This window comes from Talpa europaea (genome assembly GCF_964194135.1).
Source record: "Talpa europaea genome assembly, chromosome: 11".
NCBI classification, from domain to species: Eukaryota; Metazoa; Chordata; class Mammalia; order Eulipotyphla; family Talpidae; genus Talpa; species Talpa europaea.
This window is the reverse complement of record NC_140078.1, coordinates 18,258,242-18,285,873: the sequence shown is the minus strand read 5'-3', so window position 1 is coordinate 18,285,873 and position 27,632 is coordinate 18,258,242. Positions and strand designations below refer to the sequence as shown.

Sequence of the window (27,632 nt, the reverse complement as noted above, 5' to 3'; positions counted from 1 at the left end):
ACTCCCAGGGCCCCAACAGGCCAAGCAGCTGCCCCACTTACACCAGCCTCACTTCTGACTCAGTTGTCCTCACAGCCAGAAAGTCTGCAGCCTCTTAAGGTTAAGCTCTCCTGCCCGCTGGGCTGGCCCCTCCCGCAAGTAGAGACCCCTCCCCTGCACTGCAGGCCTGGGGTGAAATGGGCTGGGGCCTATGGGAACGAATAGAGAACATCTCTTGTTTGAGGCCCCCAGCACCGCAGGCCCGGGAAAGCCCTTCCTGACTTCTGGCTCAGTCTAGAGACTCTGCTTTCTGCTTACACCTTGTTCTGTGAGAAGCAGGTGGGCTCATGGGCAAAGTCTGACTCTGGGAGAGCTCATTTCAAGCCCCAACTTCTGAGTAACCTTCAAGGTCCTTCCCCTTTCTGAGTCTCAGTTTCCCCCTCTGTAAAATAAGAGTAGTGATAATAATATCCACTGCATAACTTCGTTATGAGATGTGAGTTAAAATATATACAATGCTTAGAGAGAGGCTGGCATACCATAATCACCTGATAAATGTTGACTGACCTACCCATCACAGGTGGGGAAACCAAGGCACAAAGTGGTGAAGCCACTTGCTCACAGCATGCCCTGGACAGGACAGCTCCTGAGGCTGCGTCAGTAGCCCCCTCGCCGGCACACAGAGGTGACCTGTGCCCACCTGCGACCTCACCCAGCGTGTGCACACAGAGGGAAGGAGGCCACCTCCAACCTGTACATTTATTTACAAGGCACAAGCTGAGAGCACGTTGGGAGCTGCCTGGTGGCCTTCCCACTCCTCCTGGGCCATCATCTGAGGCTGCGGGTGACCCCTGGGATGGGGGCCTGGAGTGGCTGGGTTGGGCCATCTTGGCCCTCAAGCAAGCTCGGGGGTGGTCTCCCGTGTCCCCTGGGCCTCTCCCCTCCCCCTTGGATGGGCCTGGACTGGGCGTCCTCTCTCACACGGAGTTCCTGTGTGTTGGTGGTCGCAAGGAAGGTGGGCGGGGGCCGAGCCGGCCCAGATGGTGTGTGCTAGGCCTTATCTGTTGGGAGTGGGGAGGCGGGTGGGGGCACAGAGGTCCTCGTTCACAAAGCCTGCTCTGTCTCCCCTGGCAGCTGGGCCTCAGGAATCGGTCTTGACGTCTCACTTCCCTGCCAAGAGCCTCCTGTCCAAAACCACAGCAGCCCCATGTGCTGGGACCCCCAGCCCTCCCACCCCGGCTAGGAGCAAGCCCAGGACAGGGATGCCCCAGGAGGTGCAAAGTGAGGGTCACTGGGGCAGCAGTTCCAAGAAGAGGAGTCAGGGAAGGAACAACAGGCCGTGGCTGGGCTGTGGCTGATGGGCCGGGCCCTCCCTGTCTGAGGAGGCGCTAGCAGGATGGATTCAGGCCACATCCGAGGTGGCTCACGTCGGGGAAGCAGCCGCTGTATAGGGGCATGGGGAGCCCCGAGCCTCCCGTCCTGGCGCAGCCTTGTCCTGACCAGCCCGCCCTGGGGATCTGGCCCATCTGCTCTGGCCTTCTGGGCTGTGTGGCCTCAGCCCGGGCCACTCTGTGGCTGCATCCAGGCCTCAGTCGCTCCTGGGGGCTCAGACCCCCAGAGCCATCAGTGCCCCTGAGCTGCTGATCTTCTTGAAGCGATTCGCAGCGCTGACAGCGATGAAGTTTTTCTGAGGGGTGAGGGAGAGGGGTACCAGTCAGCACGAGGTGGGGGAGGGGGAGGGAGAAGCTAAATGTCCCATCATTAGTTCTCCATCATTCATTCCAGAGTGGCCAGAGGTCAGAGAGGATGCAGTGCCCAAAATGGCCACAGGAGGCGCCACCACACTGCATCCTTCAGGATTCCTACCTTCATTCAACAGATAAGTCTGCCAGACCTGAGCACCACTCAAGACATCCTGTGACTCCTGTTTTGCTCCAAGTAAAAAATAAACCCTCACTGTGGTCAATGAAGCTCCCTATCCTGCTTGCCATTCCTCTCCTACCTCCTTAACCCTACCCAATGCTCACTCCGCTGCAGCCACACTGGCCTCCTACCTGTTCCTCTCACTCTCAACTCTGCTTCTGCCTCAGGGCCTTTGCACTGGCTGTTCCCTCAGTCTGGTATACCCTTCCCTTCATTACCTGCATGGCCTGCCCCTCATGCTCATTCTCAGTGAGACTTTCCTGACCACTCTATTTCAGAAGAACAGCCTCTCCTTATTTTTTTTCTAGAGCCGTTCCTTAATCCTTTTTTTATTATTCCCCATCTCCTACCAAAAGTTAAGTCCACCAAGACTAAAATCCTTGTCTCTCTTGTCCACTGATGTATGCCCAGTGCCTAGAAGTAGTAGGTGCTCAATAAATATTTGTAAAATGGAGGGAGGAAGCTGGTGATGGGGTCAGAGACCTTTTCCCTGAGCTCGAGCAATCAGCTAGATGCCCCTCCCCAGAGTGGAGGGGTGGCTGGAGGGTCACTGCTTCAGGGCAGCCGCCAGCCCAGGACAAAGAGAAAAACCAACCCTGTTTTCCAGACAGGGCCAGGTTTGGTTGACAGAACCTGCCAAGGCAGGGCTGGCGGAGCCCAGATCTGGTGCCAGGCGCTCTTCCCGTCTTGCAGCCCCTCCCTCCACCCCACCCCGGTCCAGCAGTACCTTCCAGCGCCTCTTCATGAGGTATTTTTTAAGCAAGATCTGGGACTTGAGGCGTCGGTTACAGCGCTTGGCTTTCTCTGCCAGGTTGTTGAGCCAGGGGTGGGCGAGGCACTGGGCAGCACTCATCCGGGCCCTGTGGGGAGGGGGTAGCAGAGTGAGGGTGGGCAACATGCCCATGAGACTCTGGAGCCCAGCCGGCCTCCCAGCCCGATTCCCACCCTGCCAGCACACACACACACACACACACACACACACACACACTCTGGGCTTGCACACATGGGGTTCGCATCCTGGGGTAAGCCTCACCCCTGGTCCTTGACAATGAGGTTGGAGACAAAGTCTTTGGCCTCGTCTGAAACAGCCTCAAAGGTCTCCTCATCAAAGTACCAGTTGGAAGATAGAACATTGTTTAGGGTCTCAGTGTCATCATCTCCCAGGAAGGGGGAGAGGCCACTCAGTCTGGAGGGAGAGAATGGCAGAATGCAGAAAGGTGAGATAGGACCTGCTGAGTCAGCTGTGGGGGGTCAGGGGATGGGGGAGTCCTAGAAGGCAGCACCATGTGCTGAAAAGACCCCTTGCCTCTCAAGCAGGACAGACCTGGGATGGAATCTGGCTGGGTGAGCTTGGGCAAGCCACTTCCCCTCTCTGAGCCTCACTCTTGTCATCTGTAAAATGGGCATATGCATCCCAGCTTCCCAGGGTTACAGTGAAGAAGAGGAATGATGAGTGTGCAAAATGCATCCACTCCCCATTTACTCCCACCCCAGGTCATCAAAGATCTAGTGTCAGAGCCCTGGGCTGGATGCTATAGCTTTGGGGCCTTGGTTTCTCCATTCACAAAACAAAAAGTTCCCCTTTGTGGTTCTCCCTAGCACTCATGCACCCTAAACCTCTGACTAAAGAGGTGGGGAGTTGGGACCACCTTACCAGGACCCCAAGGCTCATCTTGGCCTCGGCTGCCCACCCACGTGCCCCAAGCCCATGAACGCCACTCTCCCCCGGGGCTCACAGCATATAGGTGATGACCCCCATACTCCACATGTCTGTCTTATCGGAGATTTGGTCGTAATTCACCACCTCAGGTGACAGGAACTCCGGGGTCCCAAAATTCACCTTCAGTTTCTCATTGGGGTTATACCTGGGAATGAGACCACGAGCTCAGAGCACGGCTCCAGCCTATTCGCAGGTACCCCTCCCCTGCACCCCGCCCACCTCAGAAACTCACCCACCCTCCCTACCCACCCAGGTAGTACCTCCGTGCCAGACCGAAGTCAATGATCTTCACCAAATGGCCCGTGGTGTTGACGCACAGGATGTTCTCTGGCTGAAGAGAAGGGGGTGACCTGGATTGGCCTCTGACCTGGCTCACCCTTCATTCCCTGCCAGGTCCACCCAAGTCCCAGCCCCCCCCCCCCGGGCCAGAGTGGGCAGCTCATCAGAGACCTTGCACCCAGCTGCCCAGGCACAGTTGGGGTCCTGAGGCTCCTGTGAGGGTTCAGGTGGTATTTCCCTCCATTTAAGGCCATGAAACAACAACACGATAACAGCTGTGAGGAAGGAGAAACTGAAACTCACAGAAGAGAGCTGTGCCCAGGGTGGGCAGGCCAGCTCAAGGCCACCACATGGGGCTCCAGGGGCCACAGCAAGAAAGCACCAGCTCGGGACTCCCAGCGGAAGCCTTTCGGCCTCTCGGCTTCTCACCCGCCTGTGTGCACTAAGACATGCTGCTCTTCCTGCTAAGCCGCAGTCACTTCCTAGTGTCAGCACGTCAGTCCTCCCCACAGCTTCATGAGGCAGACTCTGTAACCACCCATGCCTGTTTCACAGCTGAGAAAGCTGAGGCCCAGACACAAGTGGCCTGTCATCCAACAACAAGGGCCAGGGCCAGGACGTCACCCACCAGACTGTCTGACATCACTCTGCCTGCCCTCAAACAATGAGGACCCAGGGTGTCCACCAGGGTGGGAGGTAGTGGGGGGCTCCCCCAGGGCTGGGCCATCTTCTCCTGGCCTCCTTGCTCCCCACCCTCAGTGGCCAATAAACACCCCCAGTCAGGGCTCCGCGCCAAGTGAATGTGTCACCAAGTAACTGCAAAACTAGCCCCTCTGCTCTGGGCCTTATTCTTCCTTCAGGGAACGCGAGGAAGCAGGACTAATCTGAGCTTGCAGGACAGAAACATTTTCCAGTAGTCAACAATGGTTCAAAGGCAGGAGATTTTGCACAAAAACCCTGATTTCCTGATTTTTACTACCTCCTGAAAAACCGGAAGCCCCACCGCATGGCCAGGCAGGGCTTGAAGTGAGTTGCCACTGACCCCGGAGGTGGGGCCGAAGCCTGCCACCCCCTGGGGGCGTCATTCACACCCCACCCAGTCTTTTCTATTATGGGACTGGGCTTTGAGAGCATTGGCTCTGAGACCCCTAACAAAACCGTTCCCAGAGGCCCTCTGAATGGATGCGTTCACTCAGAGCAAGACACCACTAACCTTTAGTAGTGCAATCTGGTGTCCCATCAGGACGGGGAAGAAAAGAAAGACCCCCAGGCCACAATAATTTGGGGAAATTGGCTCTCCCGGGGCACAGTAGAGCGTCGATGTCACCAGGCAGAAACCAGCTCTGCCCCAGAAACTCTCTGCCCTCGTCCCCCATCCAACCATCAGCATATCAGATTGACTTTATTTTCCGAACTCATCTATCACCAGCTACCCTCACCCTATGCCCCCCCCCCGCTGCCCCCACCACCATCTCTCTCCATACAGCCTCCTAAATTCCCCTCTTCCTCATCGGTGCCATTGAAATCCATCTCCCTCACCCACGCTTCCTCCTTTATCTGGGGCGATAACTGCACACCTGGCACAGGGGCTGTTGGGGTGGGCTCACTCACAGAGTCTGCCCCTGCAGGCACGCCAGGGTGGTCTTCCTGGCTGACCCCACCTGGCCCTCGCCTGCTTCCCCTCACCTCATCACTGCTCTCCCCATTACTCTCGCGTACCTGTTTGGAATAGTTTTAAATGACCTTTGGATTTGGTTGTTGCATGAATGTCTGTCCTTCCCCACCACCACCCATGGACCTGCAGGCTCCAAGACATGGAGCTATGTCCCTCCTCACCCTGCTGGGAGTTCGCCTTGCGAGAGCAGAAGCAGGTACCCGGGATGGATGTATCAAACGAATGAATGGAAGTGCTCTCTGCTTTGCTGATGGTTGCTGACCACCTCAGCGTTCAGATCTCTTCTCTTCCACTAGTTTCTCCACTCCTCCCCCAAACCCTCCTGCTCTACCTGCTCCACAACATGGCCAGCACCCCCAGACCCCAAAGCAGCCACTTCCAGTTGATCAGAGTTGGTATGGAGCATAAAACCCTGGTGGCGGGAGGGGTTAAGCGTCAGCACTATGAATATATCCGCAGCCATTGCAACTCCATCCCCAGCCAGGGAGGTGACCCACATGGCGCAGCAGAGCTCTCCTGTCTCTCCCGCTGCTCCCCTCAGCAGTGTATTTCCTCAGTCCGCCTGTTCTGCTCCCCACTCTGTCTCTGGTGAATCCTCTCACTTTCCCCCACACCTCTGGCCTACCCCAGTTCTTGGATGCATAAATAAAATTAATTTAAAAAAAAAAAACCCACTTGCTCTCTCTGAGCTGCTATGTGCAGGTACTGTGCCAGATCAGAAAAGGGATTTGAATATTCTTTCATTACACAACTTTGTTAGCGCCTGCTGCGTGCCTGCAGCTGACACTATACCTGGTGTTCCTGACTCCCCTTCCAGAACATCACTCCATAAGGGCAGACACTTGTCTCTATTGTATTCAGCACTGGATGCCTTTAAGCTGGAAACACCTGCTGCCTGGCACCCACAGCAAACATTTATTGAATAAATGAACAAGGATTCTTAGTGCCTGTTGGGGCCACCCCTGAGAGGACAGCCTCATGACACTTGTCAGCAGCCTCTGTGTGTGAGACACTCTGCTTGGGGCCCACAGGACTGCAGAAGACCTTCTCAACAAACTCTTAGAACTAGATGAGAAGCTCCCAAGAGCTAGGACCCAGTCTTTTTTGTCTTCTGTTGGATCTGCTGCTCCTGATACTTAGTAAATGCTAAAGAAACCCTTTGGAATGTACAGAGGGAAGGATGGATGGAGAAAGAAAAGGAAGAATGGGGGACTGGGCGGCCGCAGGGACTGCTGGTCTCAGCGCCCACAGAAGGCAGTCGGATGGTGTTCCCGACCCCTCCGGGGAGGCCCCAGCCCCAGTACCTTGAGGTCCAGGTGCAGAACCCCCATCTTGTGCATGAAGAGGATCCCGTCGCAGATCTGCCTGACAAACACCATGGTGTCCACCTCGGTCAGGTGATAGTCCTCATCCACAATCCTCTCGAAGAGCTCGCCGCCCTCGATGCTGTGTGCACAGACCCCTCGACAGGCTTGCTTCCGGGCCTGCTGGCCCCCCTCCCCGGCCCCCGGCCCCACCGTGCCACTCACTACTCCATGAACAGGATCATGTCGCGCGCTGTCTCTATGGCCGCGTACAGCTGGATGAGGTTGCGGTGGTTCAGCTGGTTCATAACCTCGATCTCAAGCAGCACCATTTCCTGGGGCAGAGGGAAGTCGGGGTTCCTCTCCAGGCACCCCTCAGCCCTGCGCCCCTGGCTAGACTACTCTCAGGCCTCACCTGACTACTCCTGAAGCCCCTGCTTGCGGTGCCCCTGCCTCCATCTCTCCCCACCCCAAGCCTATTGTCCTGACACACCCCGCTATTCCTGCTGGGACCCCTCCTCCTCCTGATGGAATATAGGGGCACCTCAGGATCCCATCCTCCACACATCCCCTCTCCGCACTCTCTATCCTCAAGCCCCAAGAATTGCCAGGCCCTCCAAATGCAATTGACTCTCAGTAGGGCTCCACCTCTGAGCCCCTGGAGCCCCAGCCTCATTGCCATCTCCTTGAATGACTAACAGGAACCTCAACTCTGTCATGCCCAAAACTAAACCCTCCTCATCGCCCCTTCCCCACAATCCAGCTGCCCTCAGCTTGCCCGTCTGCAAGAGAACATGCACCCAGGTCACAGGATCCCTCGCACCCTCCCACTTCCTCGTGCCCCACATCCACTCCCTCGGTCAGGACATTCCTGGCTCTACCTTCAAACTAGATGACAGACCCTCTCATCTCATCCCACTGCTTTCGAGTCTAAACACAGAGCAAACGACACAGAGCAGGTGCTCGATCATGGCTGCATCAACCACCGACTCCAAGTCATTCACCCAGCACGTGTGTTCTGAGTGCCCAAGCTGCGGGGTCCACCAGGGGCTGGGCCCTGGCAGCCAGCACCAAGGGTCCAGGCCCGCTGGATGGAAGCGGCAGAGAAGGCAGGGTCAGGCAGAAAACACATTCCTTCCAAATGTGCTCAGCGCGGAGGGGAATTTAGGGCTGCAACACGCCAGAGCTCTTGCTCGGGCTCTTTGGGTGCTCCATATTTCTGCCATAGACTGTCAGGAAAGCCCATGACCCAGCAATTCAGGGGGCCTCCCACCCCATACTCAAAGGTTCCTAGTAGGCACTCTCGGGTCTTTCCTCCACAGTCCCCTCTGCATGCCACCCTCTTCCCTGCTTCTTCACCAGGAAGCTGTTCATTTTCCAAGCCTTCACTAGAGACCCAGCCGGCGGAGTCCGGAGTCCGCTCTGCACCTCCTCCTAGCCCGCCCTGACCTCCTGAGTCACCTCATTGCAGTCGCTTGCTGGGTCGCCACAGCCGCTTCGCACCCCCTGTGAACTTCTGCCCACATTCCCTCACCCATCCATGCCCCGAACTAACACGGCTCTCCCTCAGCCCCTCTGAACCAGGCTGGGTGCTTGAGGCACACTCCAGACCAAGCCTGTTTACCCCACTGAGCGGGGAGCCACATTTGCTTCACTTCAGGGGGAGCCCCAGGGGCCAGCACGGGATGGGACCCAGAGCACAAACTCTTCAGTGTCTGTGGACTTGTACCCCGGAAAGAGTAGGAAGAGCCAAGCCTCGAAGGGGCGTTTCCACGACAAGGCCACTAACTGAGCGCTCTGCTTTCTGGCCCAGGGTGTCAAGGGCCTGTGGCTGGGCTGCCTGGCTGTCTGTCTATCTGCGTGACATCTTCAGGACCTAAGTCTTGCACACCAGGTCCCGCCCAAGACTCATGGGTAGAGGGACGTGAAAGGCGCCCACTGCCAAAATCCCCCACTTAGCCAGCCCCCACTACCTTGTCTTTGGGGGTCTGTTTCTTGATGACCTTGGCTGCCAACTTGAGGCCCGTGGCTTTCTCTGTGCAGGTACACACTGCTCCAAACTTGCCGCTGAAGGTGGAAGAGGCTGGGGCTGAGATTACTCCAAGCTGGGCACGCTCTGTTCCATCTGGATTCCCCCCTGTGAGATGGAAGCACCCAACCCAGCCAGCCCAACTCCCTCCTGAGCAGTGAGCTCCACTGCAGGGAAAATGGCTGAGCCGCGAAGACCGACCACTCGCCCCGGAAGAAGGCAACTCCAGGGCTCTTAACAAAGTAGGAATCACCCAAGGGGCTCCGTGTCATGCCTGAAACTGAGGCAGACAGGATAACACTGCTTCCTCTGGGTGACCTGTAACAGGGCTGGGTGAGTGACAGTGACTGAATACAGAGCAGCCCATGTTACAATTTGTACAATTTGCATACAACAGATGTGACCACATAGAAGGAACTGTGTCCACACGGGTCATGTCTAATTGGGACGTGTCTGAGATTTGCAGGGGGAAGATGTGAGGCCCTGGGGCTCAGGACCTGCCTACCCTCACCCATGAGTCTGGGGTCCCAGCTCTCACCCGCCCAACGCCTCCTTGGAGTTCATGCTGAATTCACTATTGACATTGCCCGTCCTCAGCTCCACGATGCGGTGGGGGAAGGGGGCCGGGGGTGGTGGGCAATCATCTGCAGAGTAGAGAAGAGCCCTCACAGTGTCAGCGCTGCTGAGGATGCATCCCTGCACCACCCCCTCCTGCCTGGTCTGGGCCCCATCCAGGGGACGTCACTGCTGAGGGAAGCCGGCTCCAGGAGAGGGGCTAGCAGGCCCAGTTTCCAATTTCAGCTCTGCCACCAACACACTAAATAGCTTTAGGAGGCCCATGCCTCAGTTGGGGAGTTGGGGGGCAGCTCCTGCACAAAAATGGGGACAGCTCATTGGACTTCTTGGACCCTCCCACATTATAAGACATGAAGACTCCATCCCAAGCTATCTACATTCCCATTAAAGAAAAAAATGAAAGGAGCTACACAGTGGAGTGCCATATGGGGGTGCTTTGCCTGGTGGGGTAGGTGCCAACGTCCTCCAGTAACACTGTTGTCCAACCTGCGCCTGGCCCTGATGGTGGTTGGGGTGGGGGGGGCGGGGAGGAATGGAGATGTTTGATAGGGAGAGGCTGCCACCTAGTGGCAACCTTAGGGAGCAGCGTGCCCTGGCAGCAGACAGGCTGAGTCATCGGGAATGGAAACCTCTTTATAAATAGCAAGAGGGCGACAGGGAAGCCGGGCTGGTGATAAATCAGAGGGCCCTTGGAGGTTGTTCAGGTCCCGTCACCCCGAGGATGTGATTTCTGGGCGGAGCAAGGCAGAGGTCTCTGCCTCTGCTCCCAGGAGGAGGCAGGGCTCCTGGCTGCCTCCCAGCCGCCAGGCCCTCCCACCCTGTCTGGGTGGCACAGTGCCGCTCACCAGGCAGCCTGGCCGGTCTCCCCGGGCACCTCAGCCCGGAGGAGGGGGGTGTCAGGACACTCTGGGCTCTCCTGACCCCATCTCACCCTCCCCCAGCCCCACACCCCTGCTCAGGGCCTTTCTCCCTTCACCTGCTGGCCAGGCTCACTCATGCTGCCTGCTGACTAGACCATCACATCCTGGCCTGACCAGCCCCAAAGGCCACTCCACCATGCTGCCCCTTCGCACACCCCAGCTTCCTCGGTCACTGCTCCCACAGAAGACAGACACTGTCTTCCCTGCTCGTGAACCCTCTATATCTCCCATGGCACCCTGCTCGGCCCCCCACCTCTCCCTCCTGGATGTAGTGTAACTATGGAAGGCCAGGTTTTGAGCCCTTCTATAGACTGACTTAAAATGCCACTGTCCAGAGAGCTGGCATTGCTCCAGTCACCTGCCTGTTTTTTAAAACTCCATTTTAGCCAAAGTAGAAGAAAATCAAATTTAGCTCTAGAGTGGGGCTGGCCTGACGGCCTGGCCTGGCTGTGGGCTTGGGGGCGCTGCCTTTCCCTTTTCTGGCCTTCATTTCCCCATCTATCAAGGGGGACTAGGAACCTGGACTTCCTAGCGTTGTGTGACACGTGTGAGTCAGCTAGGGTGAGGCATGGCTCAGAGCAGTTCAATCCTCTAAACAAGGAGATGGGGAGGCCCCTTCCCTACTCCCTAGGGCGACCCAGTCCCACCCACCCTGGCCTACCCAGAATCTGGAAGCAGTCCTCCTCCCGGGCTGGGGGACAGAGGGCCCGCCCCAGCTCCGGCCTCTCCATCCCCGTCGAGGTGTCCCCTTGCACCTTGGACTGGCCAGCCTGGCTCGGGGCCTTCTCTCCTGCTTCCTTCGGGCTTCCTGCCAGGGTAGTCTTCCCTCCTTCTGCTGTTTTGGCCAGCTCGGGATGCATGGGGCTGGGGACCACAGGCACCCCTTCAAAGACGAGCTCAGATGCTTCATTTGGGAGTTTTTCAATCACCGGCTTCTCAGAGCTAGAACATGAGAGCAGAGATGACGCCCTCAGCAGCCGTAGCCCTGCTGTGCCTCAAGCGGGTCTTGATGCTTCCAGAGCCTCACCTGCAGTCCAGAGCTAATCCACCCTGCCCTGCCCCCAAGGCACAGGGCAACACAACCCGATTCACGGAATACAAAATCAAGGGATATTAATAATACCGTAAATGTCTGAGGTCATTCTCTTTCCTATCAAGCACTAATAGATCATCAAAAACTACAATAGGGGCCTCCCCTGGTGGCGCAGCGGTTGAGCGCTGGACTGCGAAGCTGCCCGCAGCCTCTGCAGCGCCGGTTCCATCCCTGGCCCCTGGCGAGGGTCCCACATGGTGCGCAGACCTCTCCTGCCACATGGTGCGCAGACCTCTCCTGCCGCCCGCTGCTCCCCTCAGCAGTGTACTTCGGTCCTTCTGCCTGCTCTGCTCCCCGCTCTGGCTCTGGTGAATTCTCTCCCCCTCCCGTGCTTCTGACTGTACCGGTGCTTGTATAAATAAATAAATAAATCTTTTCTAAAAAAAGAAAAAACTACAATAGGGTTGTTGGTTTGGGTTCATCATTATCTGGACACAATTAGGAAATTATGTAGTTTTTGACTCATAAAAACTATGGTGATGAGACTGATATTAATACATAATTCAAACTGATATGGTGCTACTATTGTGGCTTAAAATATGTCATTAATGACTCCTTTAACATGATCTGCATTCAGGTAAGTATAACTGATTGCATCATAAAACTCGTGTTATATTATGGTTATGAAGTATTAGTAATGATCTATCAACCTGGTTATTCGTGATCTTTCCCTATAACACCAGCAATTACGTTACGAAGACTTCTTAGCCCTGCCCCTGGCTAGACTCAGATTCATGGAGTAAGGGGAACTCTGGGGGAGGTCTTTGAGGACCTCTCCTGCCATTCAGGTGTCCAAGAGTTATCACAAAGGCTTGGTTTCTGCAGGGGGACAAAGAATAAGACTGATGCCCGGGACAGAGGGAGCTGAGCATGCCAGCTACAATGCCCAGAGCTGGAGGTCACGACAGTGATGCTTGAGACAGGAATCTAGCGAGGCCCCCACGACAGGGACCCCTCCCACCCCCAGGAGGGGGCATTCACCTGGAGATGATGGCAGGACAGCTGGGACTGTGCAGAAAGGCAGGTGAGCCCCTCCTGGCTGCTTCTTGGCCCTTGGCCTCCATCCTGTGCACCTTGGGCTCTCTGGGATCCTGGCTGCCTGAGGGGCCCTGCTCAGTTGGCGGCCTCTTGACGCTGGCCTCAGCAGTGGCCGTCTGCTGGGGCAGGGCTGCCGGCTGCCCGGCACTGCCCTCCGCAGGACCCCCGCCCAGGCCCCCTGCTCCCTCTGGATCCTGGCTGCTGGTTGAGGGCTGGGCCAGGGCACTGTCTCCTTTCTCTGGGCCAGGACCTCTGGCATCTTTCTTCAGGGGGGCTGAGTCAGGTTCTTTCTTCTTGTTTGAGGACTCAGTTTCTTTCTTTGGGTCTGGGGGGCCTGTTTCTTTCTTTGGATCTAGGGGGCCTGTTTCTTTCTTTGGGTCTGGGGGGCCTGTTTCTTTCTTTGGGTCTGGGGGGCCTGTTTCTTTCTTTGGGTCTGGGGGGCCTGTTTCTTTCTTTGGGTCTGGGGGGCCTGTTTCTTTCTTTGGGTCTGGGGACCCTGCTTCTTTCTTTGGGGCTGGGGGACCTGTTTCTTTCTTTGGGTCTGGGGGGCCTGTTTCTTTCTTTGGGTCTGAGGAGCCTGTTTCTTTCTTTGGGTCTGGGGGGCCTGTTTCTTTCTTTGGGTCTGGGGGGCCTGTTCCTTTCTTTAGTTCTGGGGGTCCAGGTTCTTTTTTGGGGTCTGAGGGGCCCGTTTCCTTCTTTGGGTCTGGGGGACCTGTTTCTTTCTTCAGGTCTGGGGCCCCAGGTTCTTTCTTTGGTTCTGGGGGGCCAGGCTCTTTCTTTGGTTCTGGAGGGGCAGATTCTTTCTTTGGGTCTGGCAGTTCAGATTCTTTCTTTGGTTCTGGGGGGCCAGGTTCTTTCTTTGGTTCTGGGGGGCCAGGTTCTTTCTTTGGGTCTGGGGGGCCAGGTTCTTTCTGTGGGTCTGGGGGGTCAGGATCCTTCTTTGGGTCTGCATGACCAAGGTCTTTCTCTGCAGCCAGGGGTCCTTCACCTGCGGCACCTTTAGATGACTTATCTGCAAAGGAGGTGAGATACCAGTCAGGATCCAACCTCCTCCCTCTTTTTCCCCTGCCAGGCCAGCCAGAGACCAGCTCCTCACCCCAGCAGGCAACAGTTTGCAAGTCTTTATCCTTCTGAGCCTCTGGGCTGCTTGAGGGGCTCTGGGTGGGCTGCCTGTACCTTGGACACCCTGGGTGGGCAGCATCTGGCCCTCTAGCAGGACTTGTTGCCCCACCACCCCCTGCATATAGGTGCATCCATGGGGGTTTCCCAGTTTCCCAGTCTCTCTGGGGTGAGCTCCATGGAGGCCCTTCCCCCAGCCCAACCTTACCCCAAGATCATTCTCACTTTTGGGAACCCAGCGTGCCATACAAAGCAGCCTCGGACACAGAACCACCATTGAGGAACAGACCCAGCCATGGATTCAGACACCCCTCCCCAGGCTCCTCCCTCCGTCTCCTGCCCCAGCCTGGCACCTGTTGCTGGGCTCGGGACTTCCAGCTCGACTGCTCCGTTTTCTGCCGCCATGAGGTAGGTAGGCGTGTGCTTCTGCTTGTCTAACTCAAGTCTGTCTAACTGCAGAAAGAAGAGCGTGGTGCATCAGGCTGTCAGATTCCTTGTCTTGTGCCGCCGAGAGGTGGCTGGGGCCAGCTGATGGAGGGGAGAGAAGTACCTGGACCAGAGAGCCAACCTGGTGGCTGGCTGGCTCTCGGTGGCTGCCCAGGAGCAGTCCCGGGGCAGTTGTAAGGGCTTGGGCCGGGTGGGCAGAGGCGGAGGCAGCGGTGCGGGCAGTGGAGGCGGGGACGGAGGAGAGGATCTCTTACACCAGGGGCCATGCAGCTCGGACTGCCACCACCTGTCACTCTTGGCCCCCGTTCAGAGGACACGGCATTCTTCCCACGGACCGAGGGGGTGGGAGGGAGAGTGGAGCTGGAACAGCAGGAAGAGAAAAGGGCGGGGGTACCCGGGGCCCTGGGGGAGCAGCCCTTTCCCCAGGCCTGCTCGCTCCAGCTCTGTCCATCAGTGCACCACAGCTCCTGTGGTTCTGCTACGAGCTACACAGGCCCAGGGATTCTCACCCTGACCCCAGAGCCCAGCTCTGTGCCCACGGTCCCTGCTCCTGACAGTGGACCTCCTAGGAGCGTCGTTGGGTAAGAAATTGTTTCAGGTCCACTTACTCCACCTGCCCATGGGTCTTTGAAAATGTCTTTTTCTTGGCCTCCTGGAGAGATGGAGGCTGCCCCGAGTGACTGTGGGAGGTGTCAGCGCCCTCGTACCCCTCCCCTCCGCTGAGCCCATCCACTTCTCTCCAGCGGCCACCTGGAAGGGGGTGGGATGGGGAGACAGTCTTCCCTCCACCACATTGGGGCTACTCCAGACTGAGGTGCTGCGGCTGTGATGGGGTGGGGAGAGGTGGGACCCTGGGGGTCTTCCCTCACACAGGGGCTGTATGCCCAGAGCCTGCTGTGCCGGCCGGAAGGAGCTCCGGCGTGGACATCCAGGTCCTGACGTGCTCCAGCCAGGCACGCCCCACTCCACGGCCTGGACGCCTCTGTCAAATGGAGGCGGTGACCCTGCCCTTAGACAAGAGGGTGCAGCTCGCCCCGCCGAAGCAGTGAGGGATCAAGTAGCTGTAAAAAGACTGAGGGAGCCATGGACAAGCTGCGAGGAAGCAGCCTCCAGAAGGCGGGGCAGAGGGTACAAGGTGCAGAATCACCAGTCGAGTGTGCTATTATGGGGGTCACGGGGTAAAATAGATACTGTTTTAACATAATAATAAGCAATAAGGAAGTTTTCAGTCCACACACACACCAGGCTCCCTCTGGCAGGCTAAGCAGGAAGGGGTGGGGAGAGACGAAAAGTAAAAGGGTGGACCCTTTACTTTAACATTTGAACCAAGAATCATGTGAAGAGCTGACTATTCAAAATGAGCCATTTTCTTCTCGAAGTGAGCAAGTGTTGGAGGCTGTTGGTGCAGGTTTGCAAAAAGACTTGGGCTTCCTTCCCCTGGCTTGACAACTTTGGCTCTGCCTGGCCCTCTTTTTCTGCATTTTTCTCCTTCAAGGCCCCAGTCTAGGAGGCAAAAATACTAATATCTCCTTGTATAGTACTCGCCGCCTGCCTGGACTCGCGCTAGGCGCTCTAACGTAGATTCACTCATGTGATCTTCAGAGCAAACCTATGAGGGAGGTTCAGCTACAAGTAGGGAAACTGAGACAAGGAGACTAAGTAACTTACCCAAAGCCAAGCGGTTTCCAAGGGCCTGTGCTGGATCTGCATGCCCCTGCGGGCAGGGCGTGCCCATGCTTTGAGAGATGGTATTGACTTTATTCACATCCTCTTCAAACATCATCTCCATAATAACTCTTGGGGCTTTCATCCAAATCTCTAGATGAAGACGGAGCATAAATTGTGAATTTTATGTGATTGCTCCACAGGAAGGGAATTGAACCAGAAATGACCCCCTTCAAAACCTTAAGTCCTCTTTCTTCCCTAAAATTCCCCAGTCTATACCTGCCCCCCCTTGCCGGGACACCCTTTACAGATCTCTCCGTGAATTCTGAAGGAGGGGCGGGCTGTCTGTCTGTGCCCGCTCTTGGAGCCCCTGGACCTCTCTTTGGTCCTTTCCACAGCATGTTCTGGTTTAGCTTGAAATGTTGACCCCCGGCTCTGGCCACTTCAGCACCCTGGCTGGTGCCACCAGACACTGTCTAGAGCCCCTCGAGGGCAGGGCTGTATGATACTCACATGTGTCCCCAGCACAAAGTGTACTTGCCAGTCAGTGTTTGGTGAGTAAATAACTGGGTGACTAACGAGGCTCTGGACCGGGGTTTGTGGGATTACTCTCCCATGTCGGCCTTGCTGACCTCCCTTGTTGTGACAGCGCTTGTCAATACCCACTGTTTACCAAGTGGGTGCCCGCTAAGGGCCAGGCTGACTCTGCCAAGCTCACTGGACCCTCACAAGGGGCCTGGGGGCCAAGTGTTAGACCAATGTGAAGGTGCAGGAACTGACACTGAAGAGGGTAAGAGCGTTGTCCCCAGAGCAGCTCACGCTACCCAGATTCAGACCCAGAGCTGCTGCCCCATGAGACCCGAGTCCAGGCTGACCCGAGATGAGGGGCTTCTTTGCCGTCTTTGTTACTGTTACGATTCCTGTTACGATTCCCAGTGTTTACTGAACTCTAAGGGAGCCAGGCCCGGGGGAGAGCAACCTCATGAGCCGTGTCCATGGTTCAGCCTTCGAAGAGCCTGAGGCTCCGAGACGCTGAGTGAGAATTAGGCAGAAGCCTTCCCTCCTTTCCTCATCACAAGATGAGCACCTTCCTCCCAAGAGGGGGTAAGAAAGCCTTTGGGACAGAGCACGGGACACAGATGCTGCAGGGAGACCGTCACCAGGCAAAGTCCCGGCACTGGGTTTGCGCCCCCAACCCAAGGCTTAGTTCCCCGCCAGGCTCTGCAGGGTGGCTCAGAGCACTCAGGGAGCACATGTGTGTAGAGTGCTGGCCATAATGTGTCTCACTAGCTCTGTGGACACCCCAGGTAGAGAGCTCAGCTGTCCCTGAACGTTCCTCCGCAGTCCCTCCCGCTGGGATGAGAGGCTGGCCCGGTTCCGAATCCACAGGATTGCCCGCAGCTTGCTGCCTGCCTCAGCTGAGCTCAGCTCAGCCAGCTGCTCCCTGGGAGTCCCTCTTCTCCAAGCTCCCCTGGAGGCACAGGGGTGGAGCAAGGGAAACCTCCACCCAGTGGGGGGCTGCCAGAGCCCCTGCCTACCCTTGAGAGGGGCCTTCCCACTGCATACCAGCTGTGCAGCCACCATCTTCCTCTACAGGGACAGGGCAGGTAGTGGGGCAGTGCCAGGACCAATTAAACCCGCCAGGGGAATTAAGGTCAGCAGGATGCAATTATGCCTGTTGGATTTAACAAGGCCAGAGAGAAGGTTCTCCGCGGCCAGAGTTCACGGCTCCTTAGGCCTCTTGCCCTGGATGGCTCTGCATTCCAGAAACCGGGGCTCCCAGGCTCACCATCCCAGGGAGAATTCCTTGGGAGTGGAGGAGTTAACTCCTCTCGGGTTCTGCCTTCCTGGCTCCCGGGGAGAAATTGATCCAGCCAAAACACTTTAAAAGGACCTGCTCAGAGGAGACGTTTCCTGGCCTGACCCTCTCCTTGCTCGGCTGTGATGGAAAATCCAGGGAGTTGAGCAATGACCTGACTCCAAAGAGAGCCGCCAACTCCTCTCGCAACTTTCCCTCCGGTCCTGGTCTGGGAGCCACCCCAGGCTGCCACAGCATCTCCTTTCCTCCTGCCCTCTCCCACCCTGGGCCCCTGATCCCCGGGTTTTGGCAGGAACTCGGGCCCCTGGGAAAGCCCTCGCAAGGCTGCTGTCCTTGCAGCCAACCCTGCCTTCCCCTCAAGGGCTGGAGCAGAGTCGCAGGGACATTCTGTGTGGCGAATGTAGATTTCTCTGGAAACACAAATGATACACTGTTATGTTCCCGAGTTGAGAATTTTTAATGCTAAGATTATTTACTGAATACTGTTGCAAGGGCCAAAGCTCTCCCTGTGGGGACACAGAGATAAAGTTGGGGGAAAGCTACACAGCATCACCACATATTGCATTTTGAGGTGAAAATATTGTAAACTCATTCATAAAATGGCATCCTTTTAAAAAAAGGTTTCGAGAGAAAATGTCTCAAGGGATGTAAGTATACATATTAACAGGTGTGGGAATGAAGATGACTTTATTCTTTACCTGGAGTTTCCAATTATTTTAAACTGTTCATTTAGGTAACTCTTAACAGAATAACCTGAAACATGTCAACAGACTCAAATTTCTGCAATTCAGGACCAAGTGGTAAGAGCTCCGCCTGAAATGCTGAATACCATAGGGCTTCAGAGGTGGAGTCTCTGGGACTGGTGAGGAAGGACTTCTCAGTTTCAGGCATGACTTCCTCAGTGCCTAGTGCCCAGTTTAAAATGAAGGCTCCTTGGAATGGGGCCCCAAGACCCTGCCCTTATAATGAGCATTTTGGGTGGTTTTCACGCACACCCAAGCCAGCTCCGAGGCCGTCCCTGGGAGTAACTGGCCAAGTGCTTCTGAGTTCCATCCCTCTAGAGACCTGGCCAGGGCCTCTCAACCCTGAAGCACATGGGAAACCCCTGCAGAGCCTCAAGAGTCCTGAGCCCCAGCCCCTCCAGATGCAGCCCCTCCAGCCCCTCCAGATGCAGACCAATTAAGTCAGAAAGTCGGGCGGCATGTTGGACACCTCCCTATAGGAAAATACCAGCATGTTGGTATTTTCAATTTCCCCAGAAGATTCTGTTGTACAATTGGGGTGGAGAGCCACTGCTCTGAGGCTCTCCCAGGGCACACATCACTAGAACACCCCCCAAGTTAGGGGAAAGCGATACACAGGCAAAAAGCAGCGGTGCTGTTGTACTAGTGATAAACGCTGATGGTGTGTATTTATGCGTGCGAGACGCAGATATTAACTCCTTTAATTTAATCCTCATGGCCACTGAGTCAGGTGAGTACTAATTATCACTCCCATTTCCAAGAGGAAACTGAGGCACCATGATGTAACTATTAACCCGCCTAAGGTTTCAGAGATAGCATTCAGGGGGCGGGAACTTAAACCCGAGCCTTCAGGCTCCAGAGCCCTCACACTTAATTTGTCATCAGCTCCCAGGACCTGACATTCAGTGTGTACTCTGCGATTGTTGAAGGCTAAGCGGAGGGCCCTGGGTCAATGGGCAACCAAGACCCACCCCTCCTTCACAATTTCACCCTCTCCCCCAGCCCAGCCCAACTTCTCTGCAGCATAAACAGCGAAGCCCAAAATAGCAGTCTAATGACGTCAGAAGAACAAGGTCATCTGAAAACTGCTCATGGCCATTGGACACCTCCCTATAGGATCAAATAGCAGGAGGGTACCCCAGGCTGGTGCAGCTGTTCCAAGAACAGGAAACGCCCCAGGAGCTGACTTGGAAGCACCGTCTCTTGAAGGCAGGGCTAGTGAGGGTCGGGGACAAATGAGAACACAAAACAGAGTGGCAGCGAGACCCAAGGGTGTGGAGTCCAACCCAGAAGAGTGGTTTGGCTTTATCTGGCCACTCCTGTCACAGGATCTCAGGAAATGGCTCAAAAAATGGGGAATGCACACTCTGCCCCGTTGCACAGGTCAGCTTCCCAGCCCCCCATCGTGCTATTTAGAAAGCTCCAGGTCTGTTTGCTAAAGTGGGTTACCATAAGAAACAGGGGGTGCATGGCAAGCTCTGAGCTGCTGCTGGGAAAAGAGGGCCCTGCCTGGAATGGTGACGGGGCATCTAAATGAAGGGTGAGGAGTGGGCTGGACTGAGTCAAAGGCTGGCTGCAGTCTGCTTGGCATCTGACCACCTTGGCTATTATTCAGGCCTGCCCAGACTTGTGACTTAATTGACTGGCGGCAGCGGCCACACATCCCTGACGGGAACCCAAGCATCCTGCACAGCCTGAGGAGATGCCTGGTGTGTGCAACTGAGGACGAGGACCTGCCTCCCAGTCTCTGGGAAGCTTAGCCAGAGGTCCCCACAGCAAGGACAAGAGTTCAGTGAGGGAATCTTCAGAAAACACTTGCAGCAAAGTCCTGAGTTGCTGGCCCTGCAGCAACTTCTTTTTCTCCTCACCCAGGGCAGTCTTTGATCAAAGTGTTATTCAATTCCCCTGAGCCAGGCCCTACACTGGGGGAGGTCCTGAAGATACCCAGTCCCTATGGCTGGCTCTAGTCAAGGGACGTGACTGGTGTGGTGGAAAGGGCACTTGAGGGCAGACAGACCTGGGTCCAAATTCTGATTCGGCCACTACTAGCAATGTGACTTCGGAAAAGTAACTTAAGCTCCAAGCCTCAGTTTCCTCATCTTTCATATGACTTGTTGGAAGGACATATGGAAAAGCATTCTTCCATCTTCTTGTGGTAGTGGTGTCTTGGCTGCGGAGAGAAATTCCTACTCAACAAACTCAGCAGCTCTCCTGTGTATGTGAACAGACCGCCCGGGGCACTCTGCAGGGAAGGAAAGGGGTCCTGCCTCCAGACCAGTGCTTGCTGGGACTGGACACTGAGGGTCAAAGGAGAGAAGAGTTGCTGGTTTCTTGGCTGGGAGGCCTGCTGTCTACCCAGACCTGCAGGTCCCTCTCCTGGTGCAGAGGCTCACACTGGGTGTGCATCAGTCTCCAGGAGGGCTGGTAAAACCCACTTGGGGCCCACATCCATAGTGTCTCACTGAGTAGCTCTGCAGTAGGACTGGAGAATTTGCATTTCTAGTCCCAGTGATGCTGATCTGCCGGCCAGCAGACCACACAGAGGACCACTGTCCTAGATCAGTCCCCCAGGCCAAGTTGCTGAGCTTCCAGAATGCTAATACCCATTTTCCTGAGGTCTCTGGGGAGTAGGAGTATTTTGGTATGTGTACGAGGAAAACACAGGAACACTCAGCCCCAACTGTCAGCACAGCTCATGTTTCCACGAGGGAGATGCTCAGAAGCTAAGCCACTGAGGGAAGGGGGTGGGTACTGGGAGCCCCTCCAGCTCCTGTTTGCTCTGTGTTGCTTCCTGTCTTCATTTTCTGTTGCTGCAGAGAAAAAGGCTAATGTACAAATAAGAATCAGTTTGCCTTCCACAAGCTCAGCACACACCCCTGGGCTTTCTTGCTTGCACAAACTCCCAGAGTCCCCTCCCCGAACAGTCCTGCTCCTTTCGCTGGTTGTTAACTGGCAGCTGCCGGCCTTGTCCTGTTAGGTGTTAACTTTAGGTAAACAGCAGGGGCTTCTGGCAACCCCTGGTGACACATGCCCACTGACAATTAATACTGAATATATGACTCAGGCATGGTCACGCTGAGTCACACTGGCCAATAGAGAGGAATAAGTGACCGATGTGACTCTTGCTTCCCGGAGTGCCTTTGGTTCATGTTAAAGCTGAGAACAAGTTCCCATCCACAGGGCTGGAGGGCCCATCCTTTAATCGAGGCCCTGAGAATTCAAATGACATATACTCAAAGGGCAAACATCAGAAGTCACTCTCCCAATTCTGAATCTAGGGCTCATTTCACAAAATATTGTGTTTCCCCTGAACCCCAAGACAATTATCCCAACACAATCCAAGTGCCGTGGGCTCCAAACACTGTGACAACTGAATTGTGGTGGAAACAGAGGAGCAGCAGTCGAGGTTATCAGTTTTCCTGTGACATCCTTAAGATCCAACAATCAAACCACTGCTAGATCACCAAGGACTTCCTTGCTGTGATCTGTAAGAATTCTGTGAACATTCTATGAAGTTTTCGCCAGTTCCAAGGTCAAGAGAAATACCAGAAAATATGTGTGTGTGTCAGAGGACATTGTTCAGGGATTAGTACCCCGGGGTGATCTGGGCTGGATTTCCGTTTACAGAACCACCCTTGGAAAGTCCTCAACAAGCTAGCGCACTGTTCTCCAACATACTTCACTGAAGTTCAAATGGAAATGCAGGGGCTGCAGAGCTTGCTAGAGATGCCCTCTTGCAGCTGGTCACGGAAAGATATAAATATGAAGGTAGGGTGGGTGTGGTTAGAACCAATTGTCTAGAAAAAATTATGAAAATATTCAAGGTACAAAGAGCCTTACTGTCGGGCCTCCCCTGGTGGCGCAGGTGGTTGAGCGCCGCGATGTGAAGCTGCCCGCAGCCTCTGCAGTGCCAGTTCGATCCCAGCCAGCCAGCAAGGGTCCCACATGGCGCAGCAGACCTTTCCTGTCATGCCCGTTGCTCCCTTCAGCAGTGTATTTCATCAGTCTGCCTGTTCAGTTCCCGGCTCTGTCTCTGGTGAGTCCTCTCGCCCTCCCACGCATCTGGCCTGTACCCCGGTTCTTGTATAAATAAATAAATCTTTAAAAAACAAAAAACAAAGAGCCTTACTGTCATCCTAGTTCAATATCATTTGACAGACATAAAACAGGTCCGGAAAAGCAAGAAAGACTTACTAAAGATCACCCAGTATTGTCAATGACAGAAGTGAAATTATATTTACTGCCCCTACTTTCTCAAGACATACCACGACCCCAGTTCAAGTTTAAGAAAGACAAAAGGTGTTCTCTTTTCAAATCTGATCTGTGTTAGTCTATTTCAAAATACAGACTCCCAAGACTTTAAAATAACTAGAGCAGTCTCCTGAAAGGCTTTCTAAATGCCAATTAAACTTCACTGGGCATTGGAGTCAGTAATATTGAAAATACATCAGCTGAAAGGAGCATCCCATTAACAATGCTTTTGGGAGGGACTTATATTTTCTCTTTAATGTTTTAATTATAAAAGTTGACTGATAAGTAATTTGAAACAGTCATTTAAAGTTTAGAAATAGACATGATACCTTGGGGTTGCGGGGGTGAACAAATCTACCCCTTAAAGAGACTCCAGAAAAATCTTTTGCTAAGTACTTATTTTCAATGGGGAGATACAAACTCAAAGCAAAGGGAGCTGCTGTTAAAATCAGTATTTATAAAGTATACATGCTATAGAAAAAATATTTGAGGTAAAAAACCAGAATATTATATATGTATATACAGGAAAAGAAACCCTACAATGTAGAAAAATACACAAAAGTTTCATACAAGAAAAAAATAGATTATACCAAGCACTAGTTTCAAGGTGGGTAAAGGAACAATGCATTTCTTTCTTTCCTCCCATGACCAGGTATTTTCCAAAGTGTATATAATCAATAAATCCCAATTTAAAAACAGAAACAAAAATGCTGTCAAGTCCAGTTGAGATATTCACAGAGCAAATTCCAAAACAAGCTGGGCAGAGGCGCCTGGCCACAATTTTTAGCACATTCGCACACCCACCTATGATGTTCTGGAACACCAGTTCCATCGCTACATGGTTTCTGCAGATCAGACAGACCAGGTTTTTATTTCTTTCCTGTTTAATAAAATTGTAAGAAAAAGGGAGAATGCAACAAATGTCTTGGGGTCAGGTTTTGTCTGCTGAGACATCTCCTGACAAAACCTAGCATTTCCCTGCCCCTCCAGCTTCGGTCTCCAAGTGAAATGTCAGCACTTGTCAAGCCCTACAGGAAGCTGACACCTTCAGCACAGAAGAGCCCCACTTTGGCCTGCGCCCAGTCACTTACTCTCTTGCAAGACAGAGAGTAGCAAATACCATCAGACATTCCAAACGTCAGTAACCTTCACCACAGCTAGAAAACAGAGCGGGTATGCAAGAACACAAGGAAATGAGGGAGAAAGAGGTTTTTGTCCTCAGGCTGATTTTTTGTAGCAACTACACTGGCTTCAACTGGATAACAAATTGTCCTGGAATTCCTGGCACTGGAGCAAACATGTTAGCTCCCTGGTTACGCCTTCGTCACTGCTCTCACACTTTAACCTTCCTGCTCTTTCCATAGGCCTGGGCTTGTCTGGTATCCAGGAAACTTTATATGTTGTCTAAACTGACCATCCCGGCAGGCTGCAAGGCAGATGGCAGCTCAGGATTCAGAATGTTGACCAATTCCTACCTGGATCCACACCACCAAGCTGTAACTCACCCACCTATGCAGAAATAGGAGCCCAGCCACGTGGTTAACAGCTTTTTTAACTGCTCCTCTCAGCAATGAGGAACTTCCCCAGCAGACAAGATTCAGTGTGATAACCTTCTTCAAGAAAACTGAAGAGGAAGCAATGTCAAGATTTATCTAAGGGGATAATACACAGGTCTAACTAGACACTCAAACCAATAAGCTCCTAATGTTCAGCTAAGGCGGGTTGTGAGAAGACTAGGTGCTGCTGACCCCTGGAGTCCTTGGACCTCAGGTCACGAGCCCAGACATCATGTAGAGGACCTAGGCCCCTACAGGACTGCCCCACGTCCCTAGCTTTTCAATCAGAGGCTTTAAGCTTCCATCAGGGAGGAAGAAAGGACATTCCCAAGGCAGCACCTGAGCTACACATTCAATGCAGACACACATAAAAGAGCAAGGTACAGGAGGAATCAGTACATATAGAAACCACCTCTGCAAGGACTATCTCTGGGGAGGGGAACCAAGCAATTGGGGGAAACTTTATCTTTGTAGCTTTTCAATTTTGAACCATGTGAACGTATAACCTTTCAAAGAACTGAAGTTTAAAACAAATACAGAATGCTATCATCTTGTTACAGAAATTAGAATGCTCTATAAATTTGTGTGTACATAAAGAACACACAATCGTCAACAATGGGCCATTCGTGAGGAAAGGGAGTGGGGGAAGCAAGGAGACTTTCATGTTTTATTTTATATAGTCTACATTGTTTTGTTCTGGAAAGGCAGTACTACTTTACTTCTAATTTTAAAAGAAGAAACATCTTTAATAACTGCAATCTCACTTGCAACAGGACTCCCTATGCACTCGCAGCACTTTTTGCGTCTGTCTCACTCAATCACAACCTAGCTTGTGTTACAATGTGCCTCTGTTGAACACTAGAGCAACCGCAACTGCAGCTGTCTACCACTCTGCTCCACTTTCCAGGGACAGAACTCTATGGAAAAGAAGTAGTAAGAAATAAAACAGCAGTAGAGGTGGTAACAATATAATTACTCAAGAACAAAATGATCAGCAGGCCTCCCGGGTGGTGCAGGGGTTAAAGTCTGAGCACTATCAAGCTATAGCCAACCACTGTGGCATGAGTTCCATCCCTTGCCAGGGAGCTAACTCACATGGTGCAGACCTCTCCTGTCTCACCTGCAGCTCCCCTCAGCAGTGTACTTCAGTAGATCAGCCTGTTCTGCTCCCTACTCTGTCTCTGGTAAATCTTCTCACCCCTTGCACCTCTGGCCTACACCCCAGTTCTAGTATGCATAAATTAATAAATCTTTTAAATAAATAAAACGAAGGGCCTCCCTGATGGCATAGGGGTTAAGTCTCAGCATTATCACCTCTACAGCCTGTGGCCTGAGTTCGATCCCTGCCCAGGGAGCTAACCCACATTGGGCGCAGCAGACCTCTCCTTAGCAGTATATTTCAGTAGATAAACCTGTTCTGCTCTGCACTGTCTCTAGTGAATCCTCTCAACCCTCAACACTTCTAACCTACACCCTTGATCTTTTATGCAAAAAAAAAAAAAAAAGGCCGAAGTGTTTGAGTTTTGAAGGAAATGGGAGGCTGTGCTAGAGAAGTAAAGTGTTTTGGTGGTGGGGGTGGTGTCATCTGTAACTGAACCTATTCCCCTAAGTCATATACAGTGTTGTACACCAATGTTACCGCAATTTAAAAAATAATTAATTCAACTTAAAAGGTCATGTGAGATGGTCTGAAAGAAAGCCAAAGGAAAATTGAGAAATTCAGAAGCAAAAAATGATGGCTCCTAAATTTTAAGTTCTGAAAGTGATAAACTCTCTCTTGATTGCATCTAAAAGCTTGTCACATTTGATGTGGGTATATCTGGAGGGGGTAATCCAGAATGGAGCAAACAAGGGAGGATTCAAAGGTTCTTAATTCTCAGTAACACTTTCAAAAGGCTTCAACTTGAAAGCTAGATTTATTCTCCTGCATAAAACTACCAAAAAATGGGCAAAATGTATGGGAAAAAATGAAACCACTTGGAAGTATATTAAGGACAGTGAACTGTTAGAGAAAAGTCACATAGGACAGACACAGAAGGGAACTCAAGAAAGGAACAAAACTAGAAAACCAAAGTCAGAGGTGACGCCCCAAAAAAGAAAGTTCCCCCAAGAATACAGAAGAGATGTGAAGAAAGGGGTTGAACTGGAGTAGTATGACAGGTGGAGAACTCTGTTTCTGTTTGGGGCTGATACATGGGGAACCTCTTTAACTTCTTTCTTTCACTCTGCACATTTGATCTGTTAGCACGTCTCATCAGTTACAACTTCAAAATACATTCAGAATCCAATCTTTTCTCACCACCTCCACTGCTACCACCCTAGCCCCAGCCACTATCAGCTCTTACCTGTACCACAGCAAGAACCTCCTCACCTTCCTGTTTCCAATCTCACATGCCCCAATTGTCTCCATGCCAGTCTATTCTCCACCCAACAGAGAAACATCACCTAACAGAAGAGACAGTCACTTGCTTATGTCTGGCCCCGCGCGAAGTGGTAAGCTCCTTGAAGGCAAGGTCCTCTGACTAGCACCAAATAAATATTTGTTAAATGAACCACGTAAGTAGTTATGAACAATATATCATTATAACTCTTGGAAATAAAAAAGCAATTGTATTTGCATCTGTTTGTGGGCCCTCAGGAGGCCTAGGAACTACAAATCATATCTTCCTTTGTCACCTATCCATCAATGAATCCATAATAGCTTGTACATAATGCTCACTGAATAAGGGAATATAAAATCAATTAAATGTTATATGTGGTGCCTAGGACTGGCCTGGGCAGAGCATGGATGCTTTGTATCAACTTGTATAGGTATTTATAAACAATATCGTCTAAAAGAAAAATATACAACTTTAACATGGACTGAATGAATGTTGTGCCACCTACAAGAAATTCAGGGATGAGTAAGATAATATTTACCCTCAAAGAACTTGTATTTGAGTCTCCACTAGTTTGTGAATAAGTACAAGTATCGATAACCTGAGTATGGTGTAATTGTTCTGCCAGAGATATACAAGAAACATTTTGGAGGCACAAAGGAGTAAGTAATCATTCTTACACTCTTATCATTTTCAGGTGGTAAAGGAAGGATTAAAAAAAAGTGACTCCAACTGAGCCTTGTACATGCAGAGCTTACCAGACGAGAAAAAGCCCATTTAGGCAAAAAAGCAGAGTCTATGCAAAGGCATAATATACATGATCGCCTTCCAGGGTGGTTCCTGGGAGGGAATTAACAAAATATGGGAGCATATTCTGACATAAGGCAGAAAAAAGTTATAAAGCACTTTTAAGGATAGAACCTGTCCTTCTGAAAGTTCCAGCAACCATCTCTCATCCAAATCTACAGGCTGAGTTTGATCCCCAGCCAGGGGGCTAACCCACATGGCTCAGCAGATCTTTCCTGTCTCGCCCACTTCTCCCCTCAGTAGTGTATTTCAGTCAGTCTGCCTGTTCTGCTCCCCACTGTCATTGGTGAATCCTCTTACCACCCCTCCCA

At 52.9% G+C, this 27,632-nt stretch overlaps 1 protein-coding gene across 2 annotated transcripts; it reads right to left on the bottom strand.

Moving 5' to 3' along the window:
• Positions 1–755: 755 nt before the first annotated feature.
• MYLK2 (myosin light chain kinase 2) lies at positions 756–14,142 on the bottom strand. 2 transcript variants are annotated; one of them, XM_084247544.1, is made up of 13 exons: positions 14,009–14,142; positions 13,342–13,548; positions 12,480–12,810; positions 11,067–11,347; positions 9,448–9,553; positions 8,854–8,947; positions 7,106–7,215; positions 6,881–7,022; positions 3,883–3,953; positions 3,639–3,767; positions 2,936–3,088; positions 2,630–2,762; positions 756–1,666 (listed from the first exon to the last, which is right to left on the bottom strand). In XM_084247544.1, exons 1-13 carry the CDS (start codon positions 14,058–14,060, stop codon positions 1,586–1,588), a joined length of 1,890 nt encoding a protein of 629 aa, XP_084103670.1. In that variant the 5' UTR covers positions 14,061–14,142; the 3' UTR covers positions 756–1,585. The 2 variants fall into 2 exon arrangements, with proteins under 2 accessions (XP_084103670.1, XP_084103671.1); XM_084247545.1 differs by having other exon boundaries at positions 13,384–13,548.
• Positions 14,143–27,632: the final 13,490 nt, after the last annotated feature.